The sequence below is a fragment of the Rhea pennata genome, chromosome 9 (genome assembly GCF_028389875.1).
Source record: "Rhea pennata isolate bPtePen1 chromosome 9, bPtePen1.pri, whole genome shotgun sequence".
NCBI lineage: Eukaryota > Metazoa > Chordata > Aves > Rheiformes > Rheidae > Rhea > Rhea pennata.
In genome coordinates this window covers 24,808,713-24,836,498 of record NC_084671.1, presented here as the reverse complement: position 1 = coordinate 24,836,498, position 27,786 = coordinate 24,808,713, and the positions used below count along the sequence as shown (strand labels likewise).

Below are 27,786 nucleotides of genomic sequence, written 5' to 3'. Positions count from 1 at the left end.
ATTTTGTTGTGCTTTTCATCCTGGTCTAAATCTAACCTCTTCCTCCGTTAATGCTGTTCCTGTACTCCTCTTCTTTTTCACTTAAAACACCTTAGTCAGTGCTTTTGGCTGCACACTCAAAATTTAAATCCCTCAATAGTTACTGAGCTCAGTCTTGTCCTGTTCCTTACAAATTGCTTTTACTGTCTTCTTTCCGTTTGTTCAGTACTAACTGTTGTTTGTAGCTTTGCTGAATGGCTTATTTCACTACCTTGACATTTTGTGCAAACTTGCATTGATACCTACTGTATCGATGTTGTCACTTCTCAGCACCTCTTTTTGAAGCTTTCTGTCCACTAAAACTTCTATCAATGAGAAAATCTATTTTCTTGTGCTGAAAAGTATTTGTTTCATATTTTTCATTTATTGTACAGCTCTTCAAAATGCTCCTTCTATCGCTCATTCATTATCAGTTATTAGCCTGCACTTGTCCTGCATCTTCAACTCGTATATCTCACTCTTCTTTTATGCTGCGATAACAATCCCCATGTTACAGTCAGGCTTTTTGCTGTTCACTTACCAGGCCATCTCTGTTGCCCTCCGTTCTGTGTGATCAGTGATCAGTGCAAGGGGCTCAGCTCTTCGACTTTCACCTCCCTCTGTAGTCTTGTCGCTCGACTGCTGCAGCTCACCTTCTTTCATCTGTTTCTTCATTTAGCTCAGACACTTCATCAGATGGTTTAAGATGAGTATCCATTAGCAGTACATAACTATTAAGAGATACCATGGATTTCCTTTGATTTTTTTTTATTTGTTTTCTATGAGTATTGCTATTTGAAAACCAATGGGTTTTGCTTAATTCTAGAATCTGATACAGAGTTTAGGAGCTCCCCACAGCAGAGGAAAGTTCTCGGGACCATACTGGCACACAGCTTCTCAAAATAATTATGTCTTTATCTGGAGGAAATCCCACTGACCCATTTAGGTGGCATGCTGCATTATTGAGCTGCGTCTGAAAAGTACCTGATGCTGCTGGTACTCAAAGCTTTTGCAAAAATTGTCAAGTAGGCCTCTAATTTTAGGATTTAAGTTTCCCAATGCCCAGCTGAAGATGCCTTCAGAATCTCCAAAATCACTGACCTCTTCAGAAAATATTGGCTTTATGAATAATTTTCATTGTTAAAAAATACTAACAAAGCTTTATAGAGATGAGTAATCTTTAATAATTGGTTTTAGCTTCTTAGGAATCATGCAACTGCTTATTTTGAGAGAAGTGCTCAGCACAGTTTGTGAAATAACAAGCAATCCCCCTGCTAGCATAGGAATGAAGACAATACAACATAATAGCAACCCAAATATTCTTAATTTCAGACATCCTCAGTGACGTTTGCTTTCAGAACTGTAACTGCCTGGATGTGACTGCATATATACATTACATGTGTATATTATGAAACAACTGATTGCTCAATGAGTATTTTTAATTAATATTTTCTTTTTAAATGCCCTATTTATCCTCTTCACACGAGGTATTTCTGCCATGTGCTGTTTTGATGAAGTAAATGTACTACCTTAAGATAGCTCCTTCAGGCCAATTCACAGATACCCTCTTCTGATATTTTCCTCCCACTGCTCATTCCTTTATTCCCTCTTATGTTTCTGAAGTGAGCTGTACAGAGCTGTATTAACCCCAGCGGTTAAAAATCAAAGGACTGGGGCAGACAAGAGAATATATTAGATAAAATATTTATTTTAACCAAAAATTTTTCTTAGATCATATACTTTTTACATCTAATCTTTTTGTAACAAATAACACTTCAGGTTATTAGTATTTTTATCTTCAGCAGATGAAATTAGTTACTGCAATACAACTGTACTTTATGAAGTAAGCTGGGAGCTGATTTTTTGTTGGCTGCTTCTGTTGTTTTGGGTCCTTCTTGCTTTTTCAGCTGGAAAATGAAACATTGACAGAACAGTCTCACTTACAATTAAATCTGTTAAGTAGTTTTGAGTTTTAGCTCAGCACAAAATAGATTGAAGGTTTCAGCTGTTTAATTTTTTAAGTGTTTTCTTAATGAAAAAAATTTACGTGCACAACCAAAATTGACATTTTTCAGTCAATGTTTAGAAACATTGCCTTCTACTTAGTAATTCTATCTCTGTTTTGCAAAGCTGAAATTTGCCTGAACCTTGGGCAAAAGTGGAACTCATCCAGCCTATGAAAATCTGGGACTGGCTTGTTCCAGAAAGGATCAGTCCTGGAGACCTGCTGCTCTTCCCGCCGTTTTCGGGAAGGACCTCGGTACCTGCCAAGAGGGCGCAAGGCTACGTGGGCCTCCCCGCGAGGGCGTGCAGAGGCCGCGGGACAGCCAGGGCATCCGAAGGGCAGGAGCTCAAAGGTAGTGCGGGATCTCGGAAAGGTAAAGACGTATTATGCTCGCGATTGATACCTGACATTTAGGAGAGGGATGCAGCTGGCTGCTAAGAGAAGAACGCGTGTGCCTTCTTCTTCCTATTGCGATAAAGGCAAGAGGGAGATGAACGCACACCCGCGGCTCCGCGCAGACATGGCCCCGGGGACGTCTGCCCTGGGGCGCTGATGCATCTCCTCGCCGCCTCTGCAGAGGGAGGGGCAGTCCCGGCAGCGCAGCAGCATGCAGACAGGTAAACCCCGGTGGCCTCTGTCGCCCGGCCTCTGCGCGCCCGTGTGGCTGTTGCTGCTGTCACTCCTTCACTCATCAGAGCGGCCGGCGCTCGGGCGTGCTGCCTGTCCCGGAGGCTCCTGCTGCTTCAGCCGGGCCTTCCAGGAAGGCGAGCGCAGCCACCTCACCTCTACATCAGCTCCCTGCTTTGCACAAGGCCTCATTTAGCACAGGGTAATGACCTTACTTTAAGCACGCACATCCCTGCCCTTGCCTTGCTGCTCGGCACTGTAGCTATGCAAGTTTGCTTGTGCTAAAGGGCAGAGCAAAAATAAATTTCCCTACTCCCAGGCATGTTCCATCACCCTGTGTTGGATCGTGGGCTTGTGTCCAAATAGTTTGGATATGAAGTGAGTTTTGGGCTCCAGGACAGGCTCAGACCTGCTCTGGATTTGCACTGTGATGACACCAGGGCCCTGCGTTCACATTTGTGCTTGAGCAGCTGCCGCTGCTGCGAGCCGCGGCTGTGACAGCAGCGCTCTGCTCTTACTGCCTTAAACCAGACCTTGCTTTTCTCTAGTTAGCAGGAAAAATACTAAGTTTTGTGTTGAGCAGGAACTAGTGAAACGCTTTGTGAATTGGAAATGCCAATATTAGCTAGGTGAGGCTGTAACTGAAGTAGACGAAGATCCTCTTTTGACTGCTTGTGTGTGTGTGCGTGCAGGCGGATCCCGTATTTTGGGCACGCCGACCAAAAAGCTAACGCGGATGCTGCTGCTTTCCCCAGCCCGGCTAACGGGCCTTGCTGAGGGTCACCGGCCAGGCTCCCCAGGCCTCGCCATGGGCCTCCCACCACAGAAGAGCATCAGTGTAAAAGCTGCCATCAGAGCGCAGTATTTCCTGCCACACCACAAAATTTGGCGTGCTCAAGATGAGCAGTGTTGTCAGGAACACCCGTCTGGGTCCTTTCCGTTGTCACCTTACAAAGGGGAGCGCAGTCACAGGGGTGACAGCGGCAGCAGCGGCAGGCCCGCTCCCGGGGCTCGCCGAAGGCGCCGCTACCCGCCCGCCGTCCCGCCCGGCCCCGGCGGTGGGGCGGGGCGGGGCCGGCCGTTAGGGGCGGGGCGGGGCGGGGCCGGCCGTTAGGGGCGGGGCGGGGCGGGGCCGGCCGTTAGGGGCGGGGCGGGGCGGGGCTGGGCGGTGACGTGACCCGCCGGACTACAGCTCCCAGGGCGGCGCGGGGCGCGCCGCTGTGACGTCATGTGTTTTGGCTGCGGCGGTCACATGCCCCGCCGGGCCCCTTTGTTTTGAGTGGCGCTGGCGGCGCGGCCGGCGGCGGCTGAGGAGCGGCGGCGGACGGCAGCGGACCCTGCGGCACCGGCGGGACTGCGCGGCCTGCTCCCGCCCGTGAGTGCGGGGCCGGGGGGCACGGGGCCGCCGCGCTGGCTGCGGGCGGAGGCGGGACGCGGCACCGGCCGGTACCGTTAACTGCGGTGCGCGAGGATCCCCCCCCCCCCGCCAGCGCGGCACGGCAGGGGGCGGCCGCCGCGGCGCAGACAGCGCTGGGGAAGGGCCGTTAGGGCCGTTGGTGCGGCGGGAGCTGCCCCGCGGGCCCCCCCCGGCGGTTTCGTAACCGGGTCCTTGCCGCGGCATCCCCCTCCTCGCCCGGCGCGGCGGCGGGGGGGGGGGGGGTGATCCCCCGCGGCCGCGGATTGGGCCGCCCGAGGCGGGGGCGGGACCGGGGCGGCCAGTGCCGCCCGCGGATTGGGCCCGGCGCAGGCCGGGGGGAGCCTGTCGCCAAGGCGGCTCGGGGTGAAGGTGAGCTGGAGGGCGCGCGCGTGCCGGGAGGCGGTGAGCTCGCGCATGCGCGCTGCGCCCGCGGGCGGCCGTTGGGGGGGGGGGGGGGGTGTCTCCTGGCGACCGTTGGCTTTGAGGGAGGAGGGCGGGCGGCGGCCCCCGCCTTGCCGCTGCCCGCCGGGGGACGTGGCCGTGGGTGCTGGGCGGGCAGGCGGCCGCGCTTCTCGGCGGGTTTGGGAGTAGCCTGCGTGTGTCTCGCTTTTGGTACTGCTGGAAAATCTGAACCCAGATTTAATATCCTTGTGCTTTCTGCTTCTAATTATTTACAGCGTAGGCGCTTCCCAAGTGCGATTAAACTGGGTTTGTCACGGTGGGGTTTGCAAACGCCTGGAGGACACGAAATGTTTTATGTATTTCGTAATGTTTATTGTAGATAAATTCCTCGAGATAAGTCATAAAACCAGATCTACATCTAGACAGCTGCCATTTTGTAGTGGTATAGGTATCTCAAGTGCAAAGAGTAAACAAACGATGAGCATGTGCCTTCAGCCTGGGAGTTTTGCCATGCAGCCTGAAACTTTGGTTTATGGCCGGGCCAAGCTCCTCCTGACCTCAGTGGGGAAACTCAGCACGCCAGGGCTATGTAGAGTGCTGTCCCCTGCCGTATTAACTTTACATCACCCTTTTTCTTTCTTTCCTTCCCCCCCCTTTTTTTCTTAAACCCCCCCCCCGCTTTATTTTTTTTTCCTCCTCCCCTTTAAATGACATTTCATAGCTTAATATAGCACAAAGGTGTAGCAACAGCTCTGGAATGCTTGGGGATAAAAATTGTGCTTGCATGCAGTTAGCCCCTGGGGCGCAAGGTATAAATAGGATCCCTCTGACAATACCTGGTGAAGTAGCATGCCAGCTGCAGGAAATACAATGTATGCAAAATCTATATTTAAATACATTAGGGCTGTGACGCATTGAGACAAAAGACTCAAATTTCATCTGACTCCATTCTTGGCTCAGGTTGCTGTAAACAGGAAAGTCAATAGTGCAAGTAAAGGACATTTATCAGCTTTAAATTTCCTGGCTTTTGTTCATGTTTGTTTTGTACATTTTGTATTTCCTTGTTTATATAGGATCCTTTTTTTAACAATGATGTTTTTAGGCATACATGTTTACATATTAACTAATCTTAACATCATTACCTATCCAAAATTTTCATCCCTTTAGGTAAAGATAATCTTATTTGGCTATAATATCAGGAATGTATCACTTGTTGAATACTGTGATTTTTTTTTTTTTTGTTTCAAATCTGTAAGCAGTTGACTGAAAGACCTGGGAGTCTTTGTAACACATGTGGGACATATGTAGTGACTGGGGATACTGTTTTGGTAGGATGTCTTAAGAAGGTCTGTTCCCCATACATTAATGCTAATATGTTGTAACTTTTTTTGGTGAGTCTGTGCCCTTCTAGGTGACCCTCTTACTATTAAAAAGGTTATATATTTTATAGATGTTTCTTTTTGCTGCCTGATTTTTGGACTTAGTTTCATGTCCAAATCCAGTTCTTGTTTCTGCTGGGGGATTTTTGATGCTACTGAGAGAGGCTGTTTGTGTGTGCCCCTACCTTAATTGTTACACAATCTTTACATTAAGAAATACTTTCTTTTTTTACCCAAAATGATATTTTACATTAATACTAAATATTTCTGTAGTGCGGCTAATTCCTTACCGTGTCGATGAGCTTGTTCATTCTGTTTGCTAATTCTTAGTCATCTTAAAGATTTCAGTCATCTAAAGGCATTCAAAACCTAATTTCTACTGTAAAACAGGAAGAATTAGGAAGAAAATACTTTTAAACCTTTTGGTCTTTTTTGTCTTTCTATGATATAAAAAAGAAATGTTTTTTTTTTTTTTTTGATGGAGTGAAATCTTAATGAGGCTTTTTTTTTTCCCTCCTGTCTTTTAAAAGAATAAACAAGAACATGTGCTGTGGTTTTAGCTAACATGTTGGAGTAGGTAATAAACTGTGAGTTTATTGACTCTAATTTTTGTGGTAACCAAACATCTGAGGTAAGGCACATTTGCTGGTCACGTTACCTGAAATCACAAGTGAGATAATTGTAACTCAGTTCTGGTTAATTCTAGTCATAAGGCTTCAAGCGAAAACACCATTTATTTTATTATTCTATCTTCTGTGTCACCTCGGAGGCCCTGTTATGAGCGTCGTACCAGGTAATGGTAAACACAACACGGCTGCGCTCCTTGTCGAGAGACGTCCTTACAGCTCCCAGCAGCCAAACGCGGCCCTGCGGGCAGCGTGCTGTGCCGGGAGCGTGCTAGGCTGCGGCAAGTGGGTGCTGTGCTGCGAGCGCAGTTTTTGCCCCTCACCAGGGTGGCTCTGAGTTTGCAGCTCGCCTGTCGTGCTGCTCCGCGCAGCCTGTCACAGGAGCTCGGGGCAGCACATCTGCTGGCAGCAGCGCAGCCTCAGCTGCTTGAAACTGCACCTGGGGGAGACCTGAGGATGGGGCTCGGGCACACCTGATAGCTTGCTGTTGTGGAGGGGCCTGTCTCCAGCCCTGGCTGCACATTGCTTCTGTTTCTCTCTGTCGCTTCTGGTGCTAGTGGAGTAGGTTGGCAGAAAACCAGCCCTACCAAAAATCACTGATGGTTGACAGAGTTGTAGGTGAAAGGATAGGGGTAAAATACACAAGGATGTTGCAGTGGAGAATGCAAGAGTGCAGTGAATACAGAAGAGAATGCAATGTAAAAGTATGTATGCTCAGGAAGCAGGGTTGACTGGTGCAAGGTGTCAGGGCAAACACCTTACAGACCTCACTTATGGGCCTCCAAGTTAGGGCTCTGCATTATCTCTGTGCAACTTCTTGTGCAGACAAGCCCATAGACAGCATCAACTGGAAAGAAAAACAAGAGCTTGATCTTCCAGTGAGCTTAGTTTAGGGATGTGTGTGTGCAGATAACATTCGTGCAGGAATTCTGTATTTGTAAAGCATTTTTAGAACTTGTTGACTGAAAGCATGGCTTGTCTGTCTTTTGCAGTTTACTGAATGAACAGACAAGCTTTGTGATAGGTTTAAGGTTCTGTCTTGCTTATTCTTCATTTAAATTTACTGAAGAGATCAGACTGTTAAACACTAAATGTTGGTGCTTTATAATGCAGTCTGTGGGCATGTCCACATAACTTTATATACACAGAAGGTGCAGGTAGGTATGTTGCCTTGACATTTTGCCTGCTTCTGCCCACTGAGGCAGCTAAAGTGGGGCACAAATCCCCTCCCCCTGTTCCTGCAGGGGGCTATACCCTCAGCGGCAACATTTTAAACTGCCAGAGCAAGATCTGCAAGAAGGCAGTATACATGCTGTGATAGAGCTGAACTGGTAATAGTGTTACTGTTCATCTTACAAAATTGCTTTGCTTAAGCAAACCTGCAGAAGTAATTTATTCTTTCCTGCATTGGAGTTAGTGACATGCCTTTTTTTCTTTTTAATTTAAGTGGATAGAAATTGGAGCATAGTGTTTTCAAAAGCAGTAATATCTGCACTGGAATGTAAGTCTTTTTCATTTCTGTCCTCGTTATTTGTTCAATTGCAGTGTTTATCCCCTCGACTAGTTTCTGCTCCATAGATTTGTATCATTTCTTTAAACTCCCAGAAGATTTAAAATAATAATAAATAAATAAATAAATAAATAAATTACTCACTAATCACTGATTTTGTGTTATTCCATGTTCCAAGCACGAAGGTGACACCTTGCTCCCTTTGAGTGGTCGTAACCCTAAAGGCCTGATTTCCATTTATTAATGGCTGCATTATATAATATCTTCCAAAATCACATGTTGTCACATAATGAGAAAGATTGAATCTTCCTGCTTTTTCTTACATAGCAGGACAGGGAAAAAAAAAAAAAAAAAAAGACACTGACATATATTCACTTATGATTTCAGTTTAGCTTTGCTTTGGAAAAGCTCTGCTAACTTCAGTAAAGTCATTCTGATCTAAATCTGTGACACAACAATCAAGCCTTTAGAGTTTATATTTATTTTACATAGTTACATTTTCCTTTCCTACTGCTGATGTAAGCTTAATTTCTGCCTGCTTGCATGGAAGTAATTGCAGATAAGTTCAGTGTAAGGGCTAGGCTGTTAGCAAGGGAACTAGTCATCCTAGTTGGGGGGTGGGGGGGGTTGTTATCTGACCAAGGTCATTACAGGATAACATTGTTGCAAAATACATTGAATGGAATGGAATAGCAGCTATAGATTAAACTACCTAATGCTGCCCTGTTGCCTAATAATATTGCCCTGAAGCAATCAGTTCATTGCAACAGTGTTTTTCAGGCAACAAAATGACAGCTGATTCTATTTTAATTCAAATTAAAATGAAATAGTTTGTAGGCTAAATGAGCCGCACTAAAAACTACCTTGTAAATATGTGTATACAAGTTCATGTAAATTGTATAGAAAATGATAGTTTTAAAACATTTTTCCTCGGTGAGTAAATGTACAATGTACGTTCTTTCCATCTTCTTTGTTAAGACAGTGCCTCTAAAAGGTGCTGTTTGAAAGAGTGTTTTTTTTTTTGTTTTGTTTTTTTGTTTTTTTTTTTTTAAAAACAACGGTTTATTGTGTTCTATTTTAAGTGGTGGTGTAGCCAGTCTTCGGTTGGGTAATAGCAGCTGTGAAGATGCTAGTGTGTCAGGAAGTGAAATTGCTGTTTGAAACTAACGTTTATTTACTGTTTAAGTGGGGAATGAGAGAAAATGAATATAAGCTCTTGGAAGCTTAGTTTTAAAATAACTTAGATTTTTTCCCCCCAAGCATGCATACTGAGTGATTTGTGGGCATTTTGTCCAGCCTTTTGCTGGTACGGTAGTGTTGCCTGAGTATACTTTGGTGGTCATTCATCCATGTTATTTTCAAGTTGGTGATGAAACACTTGCTGCTAGGAGGGATGATTATATTACCTGGATCTGAAAAATCAACTACATTTTCTTCACCCACAAACTTAAATTCTGGCATTTGCTAATATTTAACTACTGATTAACTACTAATTTGATAACATTTAACTACTTACTTTTTGCAGTCTTAATAATACTCTAATATGCATGTGTTTGTGTATTGGAGGGAGGAAGGAAGGTTAAATGTGATCTCCTCGAAACTAGAAAACCTTTGGGCAAAAACTTGCTAATAACTTTTTGCTAGTAGTACTTTTGAAAACAGAAAATATTCTTTCCCTCAGTAAGTTGTCCTTGATACTTTCAGATGCACTAGTTCTCAGACAAACAAGTGTAACCTTTTTTTTAGCCTGTTCTTACACTTATTCCTGTAGCTTCTTCATACTCTAACATCTCACTTACACAAAAACCTTTGGAATAAGTTTATTAGCAGTCTCCATATGTTTTTAATTGAATCTTAGGCTATTAGTGAACTAATTTTTTTAGATGCTGAGAATGAATAAGTAAAACGTGTTTTTTGTGGTTAGGGTTGTTCATTGAAATAACTAAATATTATTAAATACTAGAATTGCAAGACTTTATTATGGTGGATGTTATAATGAAAATGAACAAGTGATTTTACATCAACTGTATTTCTATTCTGAAAATTCTATTTTACGTCAACTGTATTTCTGTTCTGAAAATTCCAATTTCTTTTGTTTTTGATTGCTGCTATTATAGTAGTACTTGGAGGTTCCAGCTGAAATGCAATTACACTGAAAAATGAGAAGTTCAAGCTCTAGATTTTTATTCAGGGAAACCCTTAGCTTATGTTGAGTTGAGTGGTTTGCTGGCGTTGGGGTCTTGGTTTGTCTGTCTTCAGTATACAATAAAACGTAATGCTCTGCCCTGCACAGGGCAACTTTATCCTTTGTCCAGTAACAGTGTTGCTTCTGATCAAGGTCAAAAGCTTTACTGATTTGTTTGTGTGTGCGTGTTTGTTTTTAGAGTGACCAAACAAGTGTGCTGTGTAATTCTCATTATGAAATGAAGGACATACCAGACTGAATACTGAAGTGTTTTACTTTTTCTGACCGTAGCACCGTGAAGGAGGCACTCGGCAAACTTTTCTCAATGACTCTATAGCCAACTGATGTAACAATGGTACTAATCTTGGGACGCAGACTGAATAGAGAGGATAGCGGGATACGAGATTCCCCTGCAACCAAGCGGAAAGTTTTTGAAATGGACCCAAAATCGCTAACAGGCCATGAGTTTTTTGACTTCTCCTCGGGATCATCCCATGCCGAAAGCATTCTCCAGATCTTCAATGAATTTCGAGACAGCCGGTTGTTTACTGATGTCATTATCTGTGTGGAAGGAAGAGAGTTTCCCTGCCATCGAGCAGTGCTCTCTGCCTGCAGTAGCTACTTCAGAGCTATGTTTTGCAATGATCATAGAGAAAGCAGAGAGATGCTGGTGGAGATCAATGGTATTTTTGCTGAAGCTATGGATTGCTTTTTACAGTATGTGTATACTGGTAAGGTGAAAATCACTACCGAGAATGTGCAGTATCTCTTTGAAACATCAAGTCTCTTTCAGATTAGTGTTTTACGTGATGCCTGTGCCAAATTCCTGGAAGAACAGCTGGATCCATGCAATTGCCTGGGAATCCAGCGTTTTGCAGATACACACTCACTCAAGACACTGTTCACCAAGTGCAGGAATTTTGCACTGCAGACATTTGAGGATGTGTCCCAACATGAAGAATTTCTTGAGCTGGGGAAAGATGAGCTTATTGATTACATTTGCAGTGACGAACTGGTGATCAGTAAGGAAGAGATGGTGTTTGAAGCTGTCATGCGCTGGGTGTACCGGGCAGTTGAGTTGAGAAGACCAGTGTTGCACGAGCTGCTGACGCACGTCAGGCTCCCGTTGTTGCACCCCAACTACTTTGTGCAGACAGTGGAAGTGGACCAGCTGATCCAGAATTCCCCAGAGTGTTACCAGCTGCTGCACGAAGCCCGGCGGTACCATATCCTTGGGAATGAGATGATGTCTCCCAGAACTAGGCCACGCAGGTGAGGAACCTTCTTTTCACCCCTATTTCTATGGTAGAAGGACATGATTTGATGTGCAGATATTTGATATACACATGCCTAGAAAAAAAAAAATCTTTTGAAAATGATTTTTATCTTACATTATGGAGCACTCTAGCTACAGTTCTGTACCCCTCCCGCCTGCCCAGCCCTGACAGTTCAACAGCTCGAGCCCATATGTGTCTAGAAAATGTAAATAGGTCAGGTTTTGCACAGATTGCTTTACTGATATGAGATACATGAGACTGCTCATGTAAATGAAATTATTTTACCTTGCAAGCAAAGTATTTTCTAAACATTACTGTTTGCTACATGAATCTTCAGTTATTTTACATTGCAGCATTTTAAAAATAATTTATGATGCCACAAGTAACCCATTCCATTTCACACCTCTTTATAACAAAATCATGTAAGCGTACAAAGCATTATAAAGAATATGGATGATGTTCATTCAGAACATTCACTTGTTACACTACAAACTACTTTACAAATCTGCTGCGTAGAGCTGTAATAGACTAACATAAAAACAACGTATTCTTAGATTAATGAAAATCCTGCATTTTTAAAGAATTATGGAATAGTTTTTGAAATACTTTATGCTTATACCATGATGATGTAAAAATCCACAATTACTACTACTTAATAATGCTTTATGCAAATAGGAATGATGCCTGGAAGCTGCAGGAGGTAATGAGGCAAAGTCCATTAGCAACATTTATGGGCAGTATTGGTTATGGTAATTTTCTTTCTGAAAAATATTTTCCAAGTAAAAGCCTTACTTCCACATGAGTTTATTATTAATAAACTCAACCTGTTTTAAACTGCAGTTTTAAAATCATGTGTTATTTTAAAGTGATGCAATGATCTAGTCTGGACAAACGGTTAGAGCGTGTTACAAGTTATTCCTCTTTGTTTATTCTTAGTCATATCTGGTTGCTGTATAGTGAGGGTGCAGGGAACATTCATTTTTGGCATGTGTTACAAGCTTTCTTTCAGGGGAAGAAACACTTGGCAAGCATTTGCCCCCTCGGTGTCTTTCCAGTCTTTAATCTTGCTGCCTAGTCTGAGAGAGAAGAAACTTTAACTCCTTGCCACTCTGCTGCCAGTTTTTCAGCAGTGTGTGCTGTCGCACGGCGATCTTTGGAAGTGCCTGGTCTGTGACAGTTTGGAAACGGGTGCAATGAGAGTTTTTGAAACGTTTCATACCCAAAGGCTGGACCTGATGGGGAATTGTGATCTGAGGATTCAGACCGAAGTCCTCATCAGTTTGCAAGTGTGCATGTGTGTGAAGGGGGGTAGGTTTCTGTGCTATTTCAGGGGGGTTAAGTTTATTACTTGACTTGATGAAGCAAATATGCTTACACCTAACAGTTCTGTCAAAGCATGTGCTATATATATATATATGTACTTGAGAAACTCTATAGCCTTGCTGTAGCACTTCAGCCAAGAACTACTTTATAAATGCAATAATTTGGGAGATTTTTTTCTTTTTATGTTTGGGTTTTGGTGGGGTTTTTTGTTGGCTTTTACTGCTGAACTTAAACTGCACTGTGAATTTGAGTAGGCAGCAACAAGAGGAGTAATTTATAGAGAGAACTGGCTGGTGTCCCAGCAGGAATGGCATGTCCCCCCCTGGCCTTTTCTATATTACACTCAGGGAATAGTTCTCAGTCATTTGTTTCTGTTGCCTGTTTGATCTTTTTGCTACAAGGCAATAGAAAGGTTTTTAAACAGTTACCAGATTCCCCCATGTTTTTATCACACCTTTTCTGGTCATTTTTTGAGGGAGTTGGGAGGAGAGGACATCTGAGAGCTCCTTTCTTTCTTGCCTTCTTCCAGCTTCTTTTTTATATAAAATGTTTCTAAAGGGAAGGAAAATTGCAGGATCAGGAATTCCTAAACTTTTTAACTGAAACTTTGAGAAATGAATTGTGATTCTTTGTCTGGGTATGTGTGCATCTATGGATGAAGTAGGTTCAAACCTGTTTTTCTTCTTAAAAAGAAGTGTGGACTGCAATTTCAGTTTTGTGGGTTTTTTTTTTTTAAAAAAAAACAATGAAGAGTTACATGAACCAAACAAAGTTTAAAATGTGAGATAACGGTTGCCTGCTTGCTGTTCATGTCGTGTGCCGCTTGGCATCACTGACAAATGCGGAAGGCCTTTGGAAGGCCTTTTCAGTTGCATACTTGCAATGACATGGTGACATCTTGAGGTCGTTTCTCACGTTCCTCTTAAGCCTCTCTCGGCCTCTACTGGTTGTCTTGCACAGCAGATCTCCAAGCCAAGATCAAGCAGTAGGTAATAACAAATCTCCATATGCAAAACAAAACAGACAGACACTTAGTTCTTCATGCTTTTAATGCCTTTAAATTTTCATATTGCTCTGAGTTCCTTGATCATATGATTCCTTTAAGCATATTTGATTAAAACATACTGGTGTCCACTTTGGTTATAAGTTACTATATACATGTGAACACATCCTTTCTAGCTGTTTTTTAAAAAAGCTTGTATGTGGTTCCTCACTCCCCTCTGCCCAGGAAGATGACTTCTTATTTCACTTTATGCTTCTGTCTGTTATCACATTTGCTACACAAGTGAATTAAAAGAAGAAAAGCAGTGATTTACCCAAATTATCTCAAACCCTCATAACTTACCTCTTAAAGTTAAAATCTTTTTAAGTGGAATCCCATTGAATGATTGAAGAGAGTCCTGTCCAGCTGATGCTGTGCTGGTTGCAATTGTGATGTTGTCTTTCTGAGCATATGGCTAGAGGACTGCATGCTTTCTCGTCTTAAGTAAGCCAGAACCCCTTGAAAACCTTTTTGGAATATACTGGATCATATAGTCTTCTGTCAGCTGATTGTTTGTTTATTTTTCCCCTTCCTTTGCTTTGTGCACCTCTTCGTGAGGAGAGGTTTGCTCCTGAAATCTCTGGCGTTTGTTTTAGCTCATTTGTATTACTATTCCCACAGTATTTCTTTTGAGGGCCATAAGAATGGCTTTCTGTACCACTGGTTGAGATGAGAGCTTCTATGAGAATCCTATTTTCTAATCTTCATTTACATCTGACCTTAGTTTGTTCTTTTTTTCCTGGGATTAGCTTTTGCCTATAAATTCTTTGTTTATTCTGTGCATTTTTATTGTTTTAACTGATATGCCCTCTATCATTTGCATCTTTCAGAACTAACCTCAAAACCTTTACAATGCAAGAAGATGCAGCAGAGAAAATATTTTTAAAGAAACAATACGATTCTCTAGATAACTAAAACTTTTGTGCGTCTGTGGTTTTAAAATACTGCATGAAATTGTTAATTCCTTTGAAGAGCAAAACTTCTCATTGCAATTCACGAAGAGACCTTTCCAACCAAAGACCGTGGTTCATTTATTTATTTTTGAGATTAACAGTCCTATACAGTAGGCTTTTTAGTAAGTGGAGGCCTTGGTTTCTACGTTGAAAAGTAATCAACAGACAAACCTCTTTTGTATGTATGCTTAGCTGATGTAGTTAGGCTTGCCTGTAAGGGAAGTCGGGAGCTGAGTATCTTACTGTTCAGGAAACCCTTTTCTGAGCAGTGGTTTGCAGGTGCAGAGGGTTCCTCCCTTGACCCTTTGAGAGATTCTTTCCAGTGTTGTTCCTCAGAAAAATAGATAGCATAGTATCAGTAAATACATCAGCATCTGAGCAGTTGAAGTGTGTCTCTTCTGACTAGTGGAGGTATGTAAATGTTATTCCTCAGATACATATCTTCATTATATTATTTCATAGTGCATTATCGTTTATCATTGCCTTCCTAAGATTTTGGAGTAGAATGGTGCATTTGATTTACAACATATGGTGACAAGGAAATAGAATAGCTATATAGTTTCATTCTTCATGCTTCAAAATAGGGAAAATGTCATCAACGTTAATAAATGTGCCCAAGTTAATACCTTAGGAAGTCTGGGGACAGATCACAAAATTTTTATCTTAAACACAGTCACAAGGCAATGCAATTTTTTTCTATAGGAATGTTAAACGAAATCTGTTCATATAGGGATCAAAGTTAAAGTACAACATGACAAAAAGGATTTCTAAAAATAAAGTCAATCTTCCATTCATTTTTAATTAGTAGACAGCAATCATTGAAGTACAAATTTATTTAATTTAGAAAAGCCCTGAAAAGGGAGGGTTTTGGCAAATCCTCCCAAGAAATTATAAATTTGAGTGAAGGAATAGGATTCAGATATGATTGATTTATATATAAAAGATGGTTGTTTTATTCAATGTAAGAATGTAGAGAATCAAATGTAATGTCATTTGCTGTTCTTGTATATACAGAGTACGTAGAAAGCAGAGGAATCGGGTTTTCTCATGAGGTCAAGTAGAAGGTGAACAAGAGTATTGAAGAGTTTAAAGGCTTAATTCTGTATATTGACTGTTTAATTCTTCACATTGAGTTTTAGGTTGTGTTTCAGGTTTGAATTTTTATTCCAGTGTTCCTTAATGTTTCCTTTTATCACTGTGCTGCTTTCTCACTTTTTTTGATGCGTTGTTCTCTTAACTATATATTATCCCTAAGGTTTGTGGGTTTTTTTTTTTTTTTTTTTTTTTAATTTCCTTTGATAACTCTGCCTTCCGTGTTTTTCAGGAAATCTCTTATACTCTTTAAAAGGTATTCTAGGTTTTTGAAGTACTTACAGAATGTACAGTACTGTAATAAATTCTCTAAAATTGAGCAGGAAAACAAAATTGTTTGAGTATGAAGGATCATTTATTGAAATTCTGCACCAGATTTGCACAGGCCTTGCTTTAACTTTTTCTGATATCTCTACATACCCAGTTAAAGGAAAAATAGTATTAAAGAATAAGGAGTTACTGTATTTTCAAATATGTGGGTTTTTTAACAGAGAACATTGTGCAGGGTGACTCCACCACTTCCATACTAGTAGATTGGCTGTGTTAACCTGCTATGTGGTGAGACACCTGGAAATACTGAAAACCTGGAACTGTTTGTGTAGTGGCTTTCTGTTTTGTTTTGTTTTTCCATATAAGTTAATGTTACATTAAATAGTAAATTTTCTGATTTCATAGTGTATTTCAAAACAATGTCGTTTGGCCTCCCTCTGTGTATTAATAAATAACTCCTACATCTTAGTTTTCTGTTTTCATTTTTTTAGATCAACTGGTTACTCTGAGGTGATTGTTGTTGTTGGAGGCTGTGAACGAGTTGGAGGGTTTAATTTGCCATATACTGAGTGCTACGATCCTGTAACAGGAGAGTGGAAGTCACTGGCTAAACTTCCAGAGTTTACCAAGTCTGAATATGCAGTGTGTGCTCTACGGAATGATATTCTTGTTTCAGGTGAATAATCCTAAGACATTTAAGACTCTTTTCTTTGCTTTTTAAAGTAGTGTGACAGCTCTTCGCTCTTTGAACTGCTAGCTCTGTTGAAAGTCACTTGCTGATATAAATGGTGAACACAAACCCTGGACTAATCTTTTTGGAGGCACAAGTGTTTTCTGGGAATTTTGTTTTTAATCAACATTTATTATTACTTATTTATTCTACAGCTGAGGCCAACATATCAGTTGTATTTAAGGAGATGAGGTGTACGCCTATCCAGGCCGCCTCAGTAAGCTGCTTTAAAATGCTGTAGTGGCCTGTCCAGAGCAACATTTGGAGAAGCAACAGTTGGAAAAATTAAAAGCAAAAAATTACAAGCAGTATTTTCCCAGCAGCATTTTCTGTTACAAAAGGTGGTGCCTGATGGTAAAAACAGCAGTTGCCTAGGAGCAGTGCTGCACTGGTATGTTGCTGGTACTTGGTTTCTGTTGTATGGCTGCCTGGATTCCAGGGGAAAACAGTTAAAGCTGCTTTTCAGCATAGGAATGTCAAATGGAAACAAAGCTCTTCTGACTCTAGCCACCTGAGCGGGGGATCCCTTTACACCAGCCTTTTCCTGTGAAACAAGCAGTAGCTGTGAGTTTTTAAACACCTTTCATTCAGTGCCTTAGCAAGGGTCAGTTACCAACAAGTAGTCAGTGCCAACAGCTGATGGACTGAGTACTGAGCCATGTGTTAGCTGACTTACAGAAACTATCTCCTCTAATCTGTTCTGCCTTTTATCGTTTCAACAGTAAGAGGGAGATGAATGCACAAACCAAATAGAGGGCAACAGCTAGTGTTAGGGATGTGCCTTGTAAGATACAAATGGTTAAGTTTTTTGTTCAAGTGTCTCATCCAGGTAGTGATGCTCAAGGAAATCTGAAGAGCATGAGCAAAAAACTAAACACATTCAAGTCTCGAGAAATAATTTAATGCTGTATCAGCATGTTACTGTGGAAGACTGACATGAGTGAAATAACTTACCCTATGTATTTGTGTCTTGACAGTCACTGAAACTGACTTTAAGTCTAACAAAAATAGATCTTTGATCACCTAAACATTTTCATTGTCCTCTGTAGAGCAGCATTTTGGTTGTCAGCCTGTCTTGTTAAATAATGAATTTATTTGAAAATAAATTGGCATATTTTTCTTCTTAAAGGTGGAAGAATCAATAGCCGGGATGTGTGGATTTATAACTCTCAGCTTAATATTTGGATCAGAGTTGCCTCCTTAAATAAAGGCAGATGGCGTCACAAAATGGCTGTTCTTCTTGGTAAAGTAAGAGAAGTATATTTGTAATTTATTTTAGCTATTTGGTCCCCAAATGCAAGAGAAGAATGTAGAAAACAGCTGCAAATATTTAATGTTACTTTCATGGCTTCCCTCTCAAATTATGTTTAAAAATATATATATTTTTAAGACTATTGGAAACAAATAATTATTCTCTTAATCAGTCAGACACTGACATGAAAAATCATCTTACCCCTTGATTATTTTTTCTTCTTCTGTTTTTTTTTTTTTTTTTTTTTTTTGGACATAGAAGTGTCCAGCTTGAAGAAGCAATTCTTTGGTAGCAAAGAAGCATCAGAATTCGACTGTGCTTCAAAAGTGCTTTCAAAAGTATTTGTCCACATAATACAAAACTATCTTCAGCTAACTTTACAAGTCACCGTCTTCATTTATGCAGTTGCTAACACAGACTGCTACTGCTCTGAGTGGCATCTCTGTGCTCTTTTACTTGGTTGATATGTTTAACATAAAACACTCAGTACATTACTGTAAGGAAAATATGAAGTAATAAACATTTTGAAGGCCTATTTATTTATAATTTAACATAAAACTAATAGCTGGGATCAACAATGCACAGAGATTCCGTTAACAAAAGTTAGCAAAGATACGTGGTGGTGTTCCTGGAGTGAGTAACAACTTGGAGATGAGCGCTTGTGGCTGGAGCAAAGAGAGGAAAGAAGGTAGCTGCAGAAGTGATAATAGGCTCTGCTGCTTGAATTGAGAGATGCAACAAGAAAGCAAAAAAGGGTTACAGATGGAGGAAGAAATCTCAGTTTTGTAAGCAAATGGGAAAGAAGTAAAACACAGAAGAGCGAAGGTAAATTCTGATGGACTTCAGTTGCTGTTGCTGCTGAATGCAATTTATAATAACCAGTGCACAGTCTTACACACCCCATTCAAATAGGGAATTTCTATTTCTGTATCATAATACCATCCTCCAGATGTCCATTTACAGTTTTCATTCCACATATGACTGAATGGAAACTCCTGAGAATCTTTACCTGTTATTTTTTACATCATACTCTTCTTTATTGAAACTTTGGGGGAAGTATGCCTTTAAAAATCTAGCAAATTGGGATTTCTGCAACTTGAATTTAATTTCTTATAGACATGTAATGCTACTCTAAATATAGAATGGTGATAGTTTTCACCACTTTGCATAGGTGTACGTCGTTGGAGGATATGATGGTCAAAGCCGACTGAGCAGTGTAGAGTGTTATGATTCATTCTCCAATCGATGGACAGAGGTGGCTCCCCTTAAAGAAGCAGTGAGCTCTCCAGCAGTCACCAGCTGTGTTGGCAAACTGTTTGTGATCGGGGGTGGTCCTGATGACAACACATGTTCTGACAAGGTCAGTTAACTGTGTTTGCTTCCGTTTTCTACACATGGGTAATGCTAGTTTAAAAACAGATCATACAGAAACCTGCTTCAACTGGCTTACTGCTTGGAGTATTGAATTGTTATATTTTAAAGCATACAGAGAAGAAAACATTAATTCATTAATACGCTGTTACTTTGTTTGGTCTTTATGGTGGGTATTATCACTGACTTCATGCATTAAATGAGCTAGCTGCACTTAAGTGTTAGGAAACTGATGTTGAATATGGGGGGGAGCGGGGGTGTGTGTGTGTATATGAAAGCATCATTGATAAATGGACCTATATTTATATTGCCTTAATTTTCTTGTTGAGATATTGCCTGCAAGGTATTGCTTCTCTGACTCATAAAACCTGTGGGAGTGTGAGATAGTAATTTTGATTCAGTTTTTAATCTCAAATGCATGTATTTGTTTTCAGGTTCAGTCTTATGATCCTGATACTAATTCTTGGTTACTCCGTGCAACTATACCTATTGCAAAAAGATGCATTACAGCTGTGTCTTTAAATAATCTGATCTATGTTGCTGGTGGGCTTACCAAAGCAATATACTGCTATGATCCAGTTGAAGACTACTGGATGCATGTACAGAATACATTCAGCAGACAGGTAATAAACACTAAAAGGCATGTGGGCTTCTAAAAGACATTTTTTATGTGAATATCTTGCTATGAAATGAGTAGGGACTTGTTTAACCATGTTAAAATTGCATTTCTGGTTGCATTCTTACTTTCCTTCCCTTCCTGCCCCCCCCATCTATATAATTTACAATCTCACAGAAAATGAAGTTTCTAAACCAGCAGCTTTTCAGCTGAGTGTCACTGTGTTAGCCAGATCAGTGTTTTGGTTTGAGAGTAGTAACTGTTTGATAACAGTGTAACAAATTAATGGATAATATTTTACATATGTACAAATGGATCTGTCGAGTTCTGTTAGATTTTTTTTTTTAAGACTGAAAACTAGTTGCCTTATAATTGATTAAAGCCTTTCAACATAACAAAAAATAAAGGGCATTTTTACAGTATCAAAAAAGACAGTGTGTAGTACAGAAAGTATCTGACTTAAAGTGGTGAGAACAGTATCACTTAAGAAGGTCTCCCTGAGGAAAATTTAAATGTCCCTTCTGTAGTACAGTTTACATATATAGTGGTTAATTTCTCCTATGTTTTTAAAACATCTGCCAATTACATACTATAGTGTACCTCCCTTGACAGATTACTTGTTATTTTTCCTGTCCTTCCTTCTCTTCCTCTCACTGACTTCTGCTCTGTGATTTCTATTTGATTGAGTATTTTTCTATAGCAACTTCTGAGGAAGAAATAGGCTCTTAGCTTCCTTTGCTTCAAGACAGTGGTTTTTTTTTTCTTATCTACTCTTCTTAGTCACAAGTTTTTTTTTCTTTCTTTTTTTTTCCATTTCCCCCTCTCTGTTATCTGTTGCTGCTCTTCTAAGGTGCTTCTCTATGTTACTGCGTAAAGTGGGAACACAATCTACTGTGTCTCCCTTTTGAAAGCCTTTGTTCCTTCTCCTCTTTCCTTATATTATCTGTAAGTATTGTATTCAGCTGTATTCCTTGTCTGAGGTATGTGCAATGAAGACTTAGACCTGAAACAGCCCTTTTCTGCTGAATGCTGTTGCTGCTTTCCCCAGCTGTTCTGCTTTCGGCATTAGTTCTTTTGGAAGTGAAAAGTATAGACTAGTCTGTTTACAAATGATAGTCACAATGCTATCCTTCTGCACTGTGGTAGGTGTTCAGGAATTGGAGGGTTTGTTTTTTGAATAACCATGTATTACTTTGTATGTTTTGAAACAGGAGAATTGTGGCATGTCTGTGTGTAATGGAAAAATATATATCCTTGGTGGAAGACGAGAAAACGGTGAAGCCACAGACACTATCCTTTGTTATGACCCTGCAACAGGCATTATCACAGGAGTAGCAGCCATGCCCAGGCCAGTATCATATCATGGCTGTGTGACAATTCATAGATATAATGAAAAAGGCTTTAAACTGTAGAACAAAAAACCCAACAGTAACAAAGGAGATGGCATGAATGAATCCAGTGGTCTGCTGCAAGACAGGTTTTTAAAGATTCCTGAAACGGGAAAATGTCCTTTCCCTAACTGGCAAATGAAAAAATTGTATCTTGTGCCTTCCAAAAAAAAAAAAAGTTAACTTACAAGTCTACGTATCTATCCAGTAACACCAGTTTAACTGTATATGCAGTGTGCTTTGATATGAGTGCAGTAATAGTACTTTGTACTAGTGTTCAGAAAGTTTTGCCCTCTGTGTGATAAGTAATTAAAAACTTGGAAGTTTTGTGGGGAAAGTGCCTTCACAAGCATTTGTGCCTGTATCCTAAGCAGCGATGTCTACAAGTTGTTTCAGATTCTGGTTGTTGAAAAGATACATAGGCAAGTAAAATTCAAAAAATTATCTAGGATAATTGCCTATGTTTAAAAATAGCTTACATAATTCATATGCACAGTGTTCTCACAAGCAGATTACTTGGCTTAACCAAGTAGATTTTATTTCAGATCATGCATGGTTTGAGATTTTTTTTTTAAAAAAATAAAATCAGTTACATAGGAAAAATACTAGAATCTTTGAGGAATGCTCTCCTTGGAAGGAGAACAGTGACATCTTGGTGGTTTTCTGTGCTACTGCATCATACTGCAGTGATGTACCTTAACACTATGGACCTTATTCATAGTGTTGCTAAATGCTTATCACACAAGGCTACATGACATGGAAAACTAGTGACCACTGGGAAGTAGGCACGCATCTGTGAGGCAGATCTTGAATCCCAGTTTTTGACATCTTGAACACTACAGCTGAACTCTGAAAGTTCCTGGATTTACTGTTTGCTTGTTGCAAAATTTCTCTAACTCCTCAAGGAATTAAGGACAACTAACTTTGTGTTCTTCTGCTTCTGTGAATCACATTATAAATCAAGTGGTGATGGAGGTAGGGACTCAGATTGTACCCCACAGCTTACAAGTTGGTCTTCAAACTAACTCATCTGCAGAGATTCAGAGTATCCATTAAGTATTTCTTAGCCTTTATTCAGACAATCACTTACAGCAGTCCAGCTGTTCTGCAGTATAACCTACTTGGCCATAGATAAGGAGGCTCCTGAAAAGTTCTTCCTGTAACCAGAAAAATACCTTTGGACCTGTCCATGTAGCCATATGAGGTAACTGCCAGGTAGCATGCTAGCTTTGAAGCCCAGAGTTTTGGTGAATCTTGAAGCCCATGAGCCTCCTGTATTTTGACATAGTGTTGTTTGGGTGTGTTGTTGTTGTTTTCCAGTGAAGATGCTTCTTTTAAATTCTCATTAGATTTCTGTACTAGGTTGTCTTATTCTCAGTAGACAGTTGTACAACTGAGACACAATTTCGTGAAAACTGAAAGAGCACTTAAGAGTTGGAAAATGAGTAGGGTTGTCTACATACCAGGTTCCTGCTAATCACTAGAAACATCAGGAACTCCTTTTTCAAAGGAATCTAAGGACAGCAGCCAGTAGGGTGGTTGGTCTGTGCCAGGGCAGAAAAAAGCATAAGGCCCCTGCAGAGACAGCCCTGCCTGCAGGGTTCTGGTCACTTGCTCAGGAGGGTGAAAACAAGCACTGTCTTTGGAACACTGTTTTTTTTTCCACTGGACTCTCTTAGCCATCCGTTTTCCCAGAGTACTTCATGAGATGGAAATTATGACCCTCAGTGAACCTATGCCAAATTTGCAGTTGTCATTTTCAGTAATACACAGTCATATCTTTTTAAAGAGCACTGGGAGCTGCACTTCGTGATGCATTAACTTGTAACCTCAGGAAAATACATGGATTTCAGTTTCTGTCTAAATACCAAACACTGGTTGTATATGTTAAGAATATTAATAATCAAATCTTTGCATATCAGTGATGTAATTAGCAAATTGATCCTTGCGTGTGTACATCTGTATTGCCCTAAATAGAAAGTTATTCAGTAAAATACTTACAGTACTAAAAAGTAATGTAAGATAAAACAATCAGATGAATTAATCCTTTTCTAAGTTTCTTGTCTCTGCTCACTTTGAAAAGGTAATTTCAGTACCTGTGAATAAGATCTGTTGATAGCAATGGTAATTGCCCAGTAACTGATATTATATACTAACACTTGTATACAACTTGTCCCATCATTGTAAATGAAAATGTAAATGATAGGAGCACTTCACTAGAGAGAGAATTTGAGAAAGTTTCTCCTTTCCTATTATTTCCTTCCTATTTGTATTAAGACTTGTAATGTTGATTGTCATGTTAAGCTGCTCTTAATGTTGTTTATGCTTAGGTATCCTTTATTCTGTGTTTATAGCACTGCAGTACTCTGTAAATAGCAAGATACTGCTTTTATTGTATTGAAGACTCAGTTTATAGTTTACTCATCTTTTCTTAACAATTTATATACTTTATTACTGTTAGCTATTATTTTTGAAAATAGTTGTTTAATGAACCAGTAAATGCAAAAATGTAGAAGAAAAGCTTTGCTTGCAGTTCTTCAGAACCTGTACTCAATGCTGAACATTAAGTGTGTGGAGTATTGCTAAAATAGCAGTTATTCCTACAATGATTTTGTTAAAAACAAGTCAGGTATTTTGGGGGGGAGTTGTTTTGTGGTTTTTCTTTCTTTCTTTTTTTTCTTTTTGACTCTGTAAATGACTTGCACTTCTGACCTGCTCTGTTAAAATAATATTTTCAGATATACTAGAAGAGAACAATTCCACTTTGGTTTAATGAAAGCATAACACTTACAGAAGGATATATTATTTAGGAAGTCACATTCCTAAGTCATCTGTTCTCTGATGCATTTCACTTAAGTATAGCTGGATTCAAAGATTAAAACTTGCACTGTCATGCAGATTTACCTGATTGCTGTTTAATGTGCTTGGACAGCAAGTTGGGGGTTATGTATTGTTTTGTGCCCCCCCCACCCCCGCCTTGGTCTCATTCTGGGACAGAACATTTTGATTATCTTCCACTATTATAATTGCCAGCATGAATAGTAACAGGTTTGACAGCTCCAGAGTAGTGATCATCTGCTCAGAGATACAACTTCAGTCTAACAATGCATGGGAAAAGCTCTCAGGTCTCTCCAAAGTTGGACCAAAAACAATTGCTGAGTTCTCTAATACTTTGCTAAACAGTTATCTTTAATAGTAAGATACTTCAAGGAAGTGAAAGCAAATGTTGTCTTTCTCCCTCTTCATGTCCTCTCCTCCCTGCTGAAATCTCATGAGATCTGTCCTTCCATTCTTCTGCAATATGTTATCAACTGAAAAGAAATTTGATGCTGCTTTGTAGCTTGCTTTCACAAAGGTTCTATGTAGATAAGCATTGTAGTGCTTTTAGATATACCATGTATCCCTTTATTTCTCAACCATCAAGCATGTAACACCACCTGGTGATCATTCACTTTACCTCTAAGTTCCCTTCCTGTTAGCGTCTAAAGAGGCGTATGTTGTGGAATCTCTTCCTTTCGTACCATCAGACAGTTAATTTTACAGTGCATGTCCAGCATGTGTTTCAGAGGTTCAGCACTTTGCTTTTCACTCTAGCACTGAGAGACCAGGAAGCTTTTTGATTCCCCTGTCCTTGAGAGCAAGAAAACTGCTGAGTGGTAGGAGTTCTTCCTCAGAATACTTGAGTTCACCACATGATCTTAGATTACTCAATTTATCCTATTTTTATTTGAGGTGCAAGGACAAAACAAGAAGCAGTCCCACTTCTCAGGATTTCAGGTTTCCCCCTGCTCATGGAAGGGTGGTGTGCTGGAGTTCTGTCAGGTTTAGCTGGTAGGGCAGAGAGGAGCTCTGAGGGGGGACCAGAAGAAGGAAAACCCAGTGCTGTTGGGGTTTGTGCATTTTTCTAGGCTTGCTGAAAAACAGGACTTTCTGGATGCTCTTCCAGTTTGCAGTTTCATGCACAAACTCTGTTGGTAAAAATATTTCACATTTGTTAACTATTTTCAGTCTGAGAGATCAAGATGTGTGTGTTATCAAAGTCTTCCAGTGGCAAACGTTCGGTTTTCCTAGTGGCCCAAAGGGAGAAGTGTATCTAGTTTTCTCTGCCACTAAAGATGGCAAAAGCCCATTCAAGACTTGATCACTCTGAAGTAAGGTGAATGTTTTCATCTGAATGTAGACTCTCAAGCACACAAGACTGTGCATTAAGTGATGTTCCTGATTAAAAAAAAAATCTGAGTAATACATACTGAAAAAATCTACAAAGTGTTGAGATGTTTTAAGCAAATTTATCTGGTTGAGGACTAGGCAGTGTGTTTTTTTTTCTTTCTGTGTTCAGCAAACAAGCTTCCTTATTGTTTTATTATTTCAGATGGCATTAATAAAAATTCATTTCACTGTCAGTTTATTAAGAATATGTTGGTGCTGGGAGCATTATCACAAAACAGTAGAGAGCTTCTTGCCAACCCACACCAGGTGTGTGATCACAATGTAAGTTCTCCACACACAGGTCTTGTGTCAGCTGGCTTTAGTAACTAATTTTATACATAAATTCATGTTACTCTAAGTACATATCCTTGATAGTGTTACTGTCTAAAAGCTCTATTTACAGGAATGTATCCTTCCTTTCTACTGTAGTGCTCCAGTCTACACTCATGTTTGTGTGCACATCTGTGTATGTGAATAATTTTGTGATCCTTTTATGGTAATTGTTATAAATGATGCACATAAGATGCTATGTACAGCATGTTGATAATGTAATTACAACTTCCTTTGTATTAGTCCCAAAGAAAATAATGTGTTGAAATTTTGAAAATATCTGTGCCTTGAATTCAATTAGATTTTTATCTATTGTGAAAATGAGCCTGGGTTGCTCCTTCTGGTTTGTTATCTCCAGCAGTCTGGACAGTAAGACTGATGCTAATGATGTCCTTTAAAGAGAAGTAAATTCTGCCATTCTTCAACTAAAAGAACAGTTAAACCTTTTATTCAGAATAGGCCTAGAATACTTAGATTTCTACAATGTTAGGGCAGATTTAGTGGGAAAAATCAATCTTCTTTTTCTATTTTCCATTTTAAGCACTCCCTCAGTGACAAAGGAGTTTGACTTCCTGTCCTTCAGATGTAGTTTCTTGTTTTAGTCAGTATTTTTGCCATATTTCAGAACACAGACGTGTCTGTCCTAAACGTAGTTTAAAATAAATAATATGAAGCAATAATATGGTGAAGCATGGCAATAAGCAAAATCAATAAACTTGAATAAAATGTACTATTACTAATTTAATTTGTGTAAACTCTGGACCTGTGAGGCCATTCTCCTTTCAGTGTACCTGTAGCAAATTTGAGTCAGATTAATAGGAGCTACTTGGCCATGGAAAGAGAGGTTACCTATGTAACTTACGATATTTTCTTTTCACCTGGAATATGCATTGGTTTTTTTTTGTTTTTTTGTTTTTTTTTTTTTAGGAAAAACAGTGGCTCATTGTATTTCTTGCCAGTTCCTTTATTTAATGATATGTAAAAGGCTTAGCTCCAGCAAGAGCTAACCTTGTCTTCAAGAACACTCTGGTACAGCACAAGTAAAATCTGAACAAAAAAGTGCAGACCACTTAGTGTGTGGCAGAGTCAATGTAATGTTACCTTGCACATAACATTAAGGTCTTCAGATTGTGCTGATAGTAGAAAAGTGATTTTATAATGTAGCACAATTGCAATAACATTTACTTGTTATATTTAAATATATATTTCCTGCATAATTCTTTGAAATTTTTTTAAATCCAATGTACCTAATAAACATTTGCCTTTTGAATAGTTTGCTGTATTTTATTTAGATCATGAGAAATTCTAGGAGGGGGGAGGGTGGTTGTAAAAGGAGGAAACTCTCCTGTTCTTCCTCGGTCACTTACTGGCTGGATTCTGCCCCTTCACAAGTCTGTGTCCACCTATCATTCTTCTGTCTTCCAGTCTGGATGCTCTCCCAGCTCATCTTTCTCCCTTCGTCATGGAACTTACTACTGATATGAATACAGGCACCAAAAGCATGCTGATGGCTGCAAGGAAAAGGAAAGAAACTGGAGAAATGACAAAAAAGATGGGATGTAAAACAGTGGTTAGTTTGGGGAATCAGGAGATGGGAATAGATAATGGTAGGAAGATGACCACCACTATTACAAGTTGGAAAGATAAATGGGAAGTTTCCTGTGCCCAAATGAGCTCTCCCTTGACCATCTAAAGGTGCCACCTGTAGAATGGCTGATACAGGGCTTAAACAGGAAGGGGGTTCTGCTACTGCAGTTGAACTGA

The 27,786-nt window shown here is 40.2% G+C and overlaps 1 protein-coding gene across 1 annotated transcript; it reads left to right on the top strand.

Annotated features, from left to right (window-relative positions):
* The first annotated feature begins 3,920 nt into the window (after positions 1-3,920).
* KLHL24 (kelch like family member 24) lies at positions 3,921-27,292 on the top strand. The gene is made up of 7 exons (XM_062582530.1): positions 3,921-4,025; positions 10,461-11,441; positions 16,618-16,802; positions 17,986-18,104; positions 19,280-19,468; positions 19,914-20,102; positions 21,307-27,292. Exons 2-7 carry the CDS (start codon positions 10,522-10,524, stop codon positions 21,505-21,507), a joined length of 1,803 nt encoding a protein of 600 aa, XP_062438514.1. The 5' UTR covers positions 3,921-4,025; positions 10,461-10,521; the 3' UTR covers positions 21,508-27,292.
* The last annotated feature ends 494 nt before the right edge of the window (positions 27,293-27,786 follow it).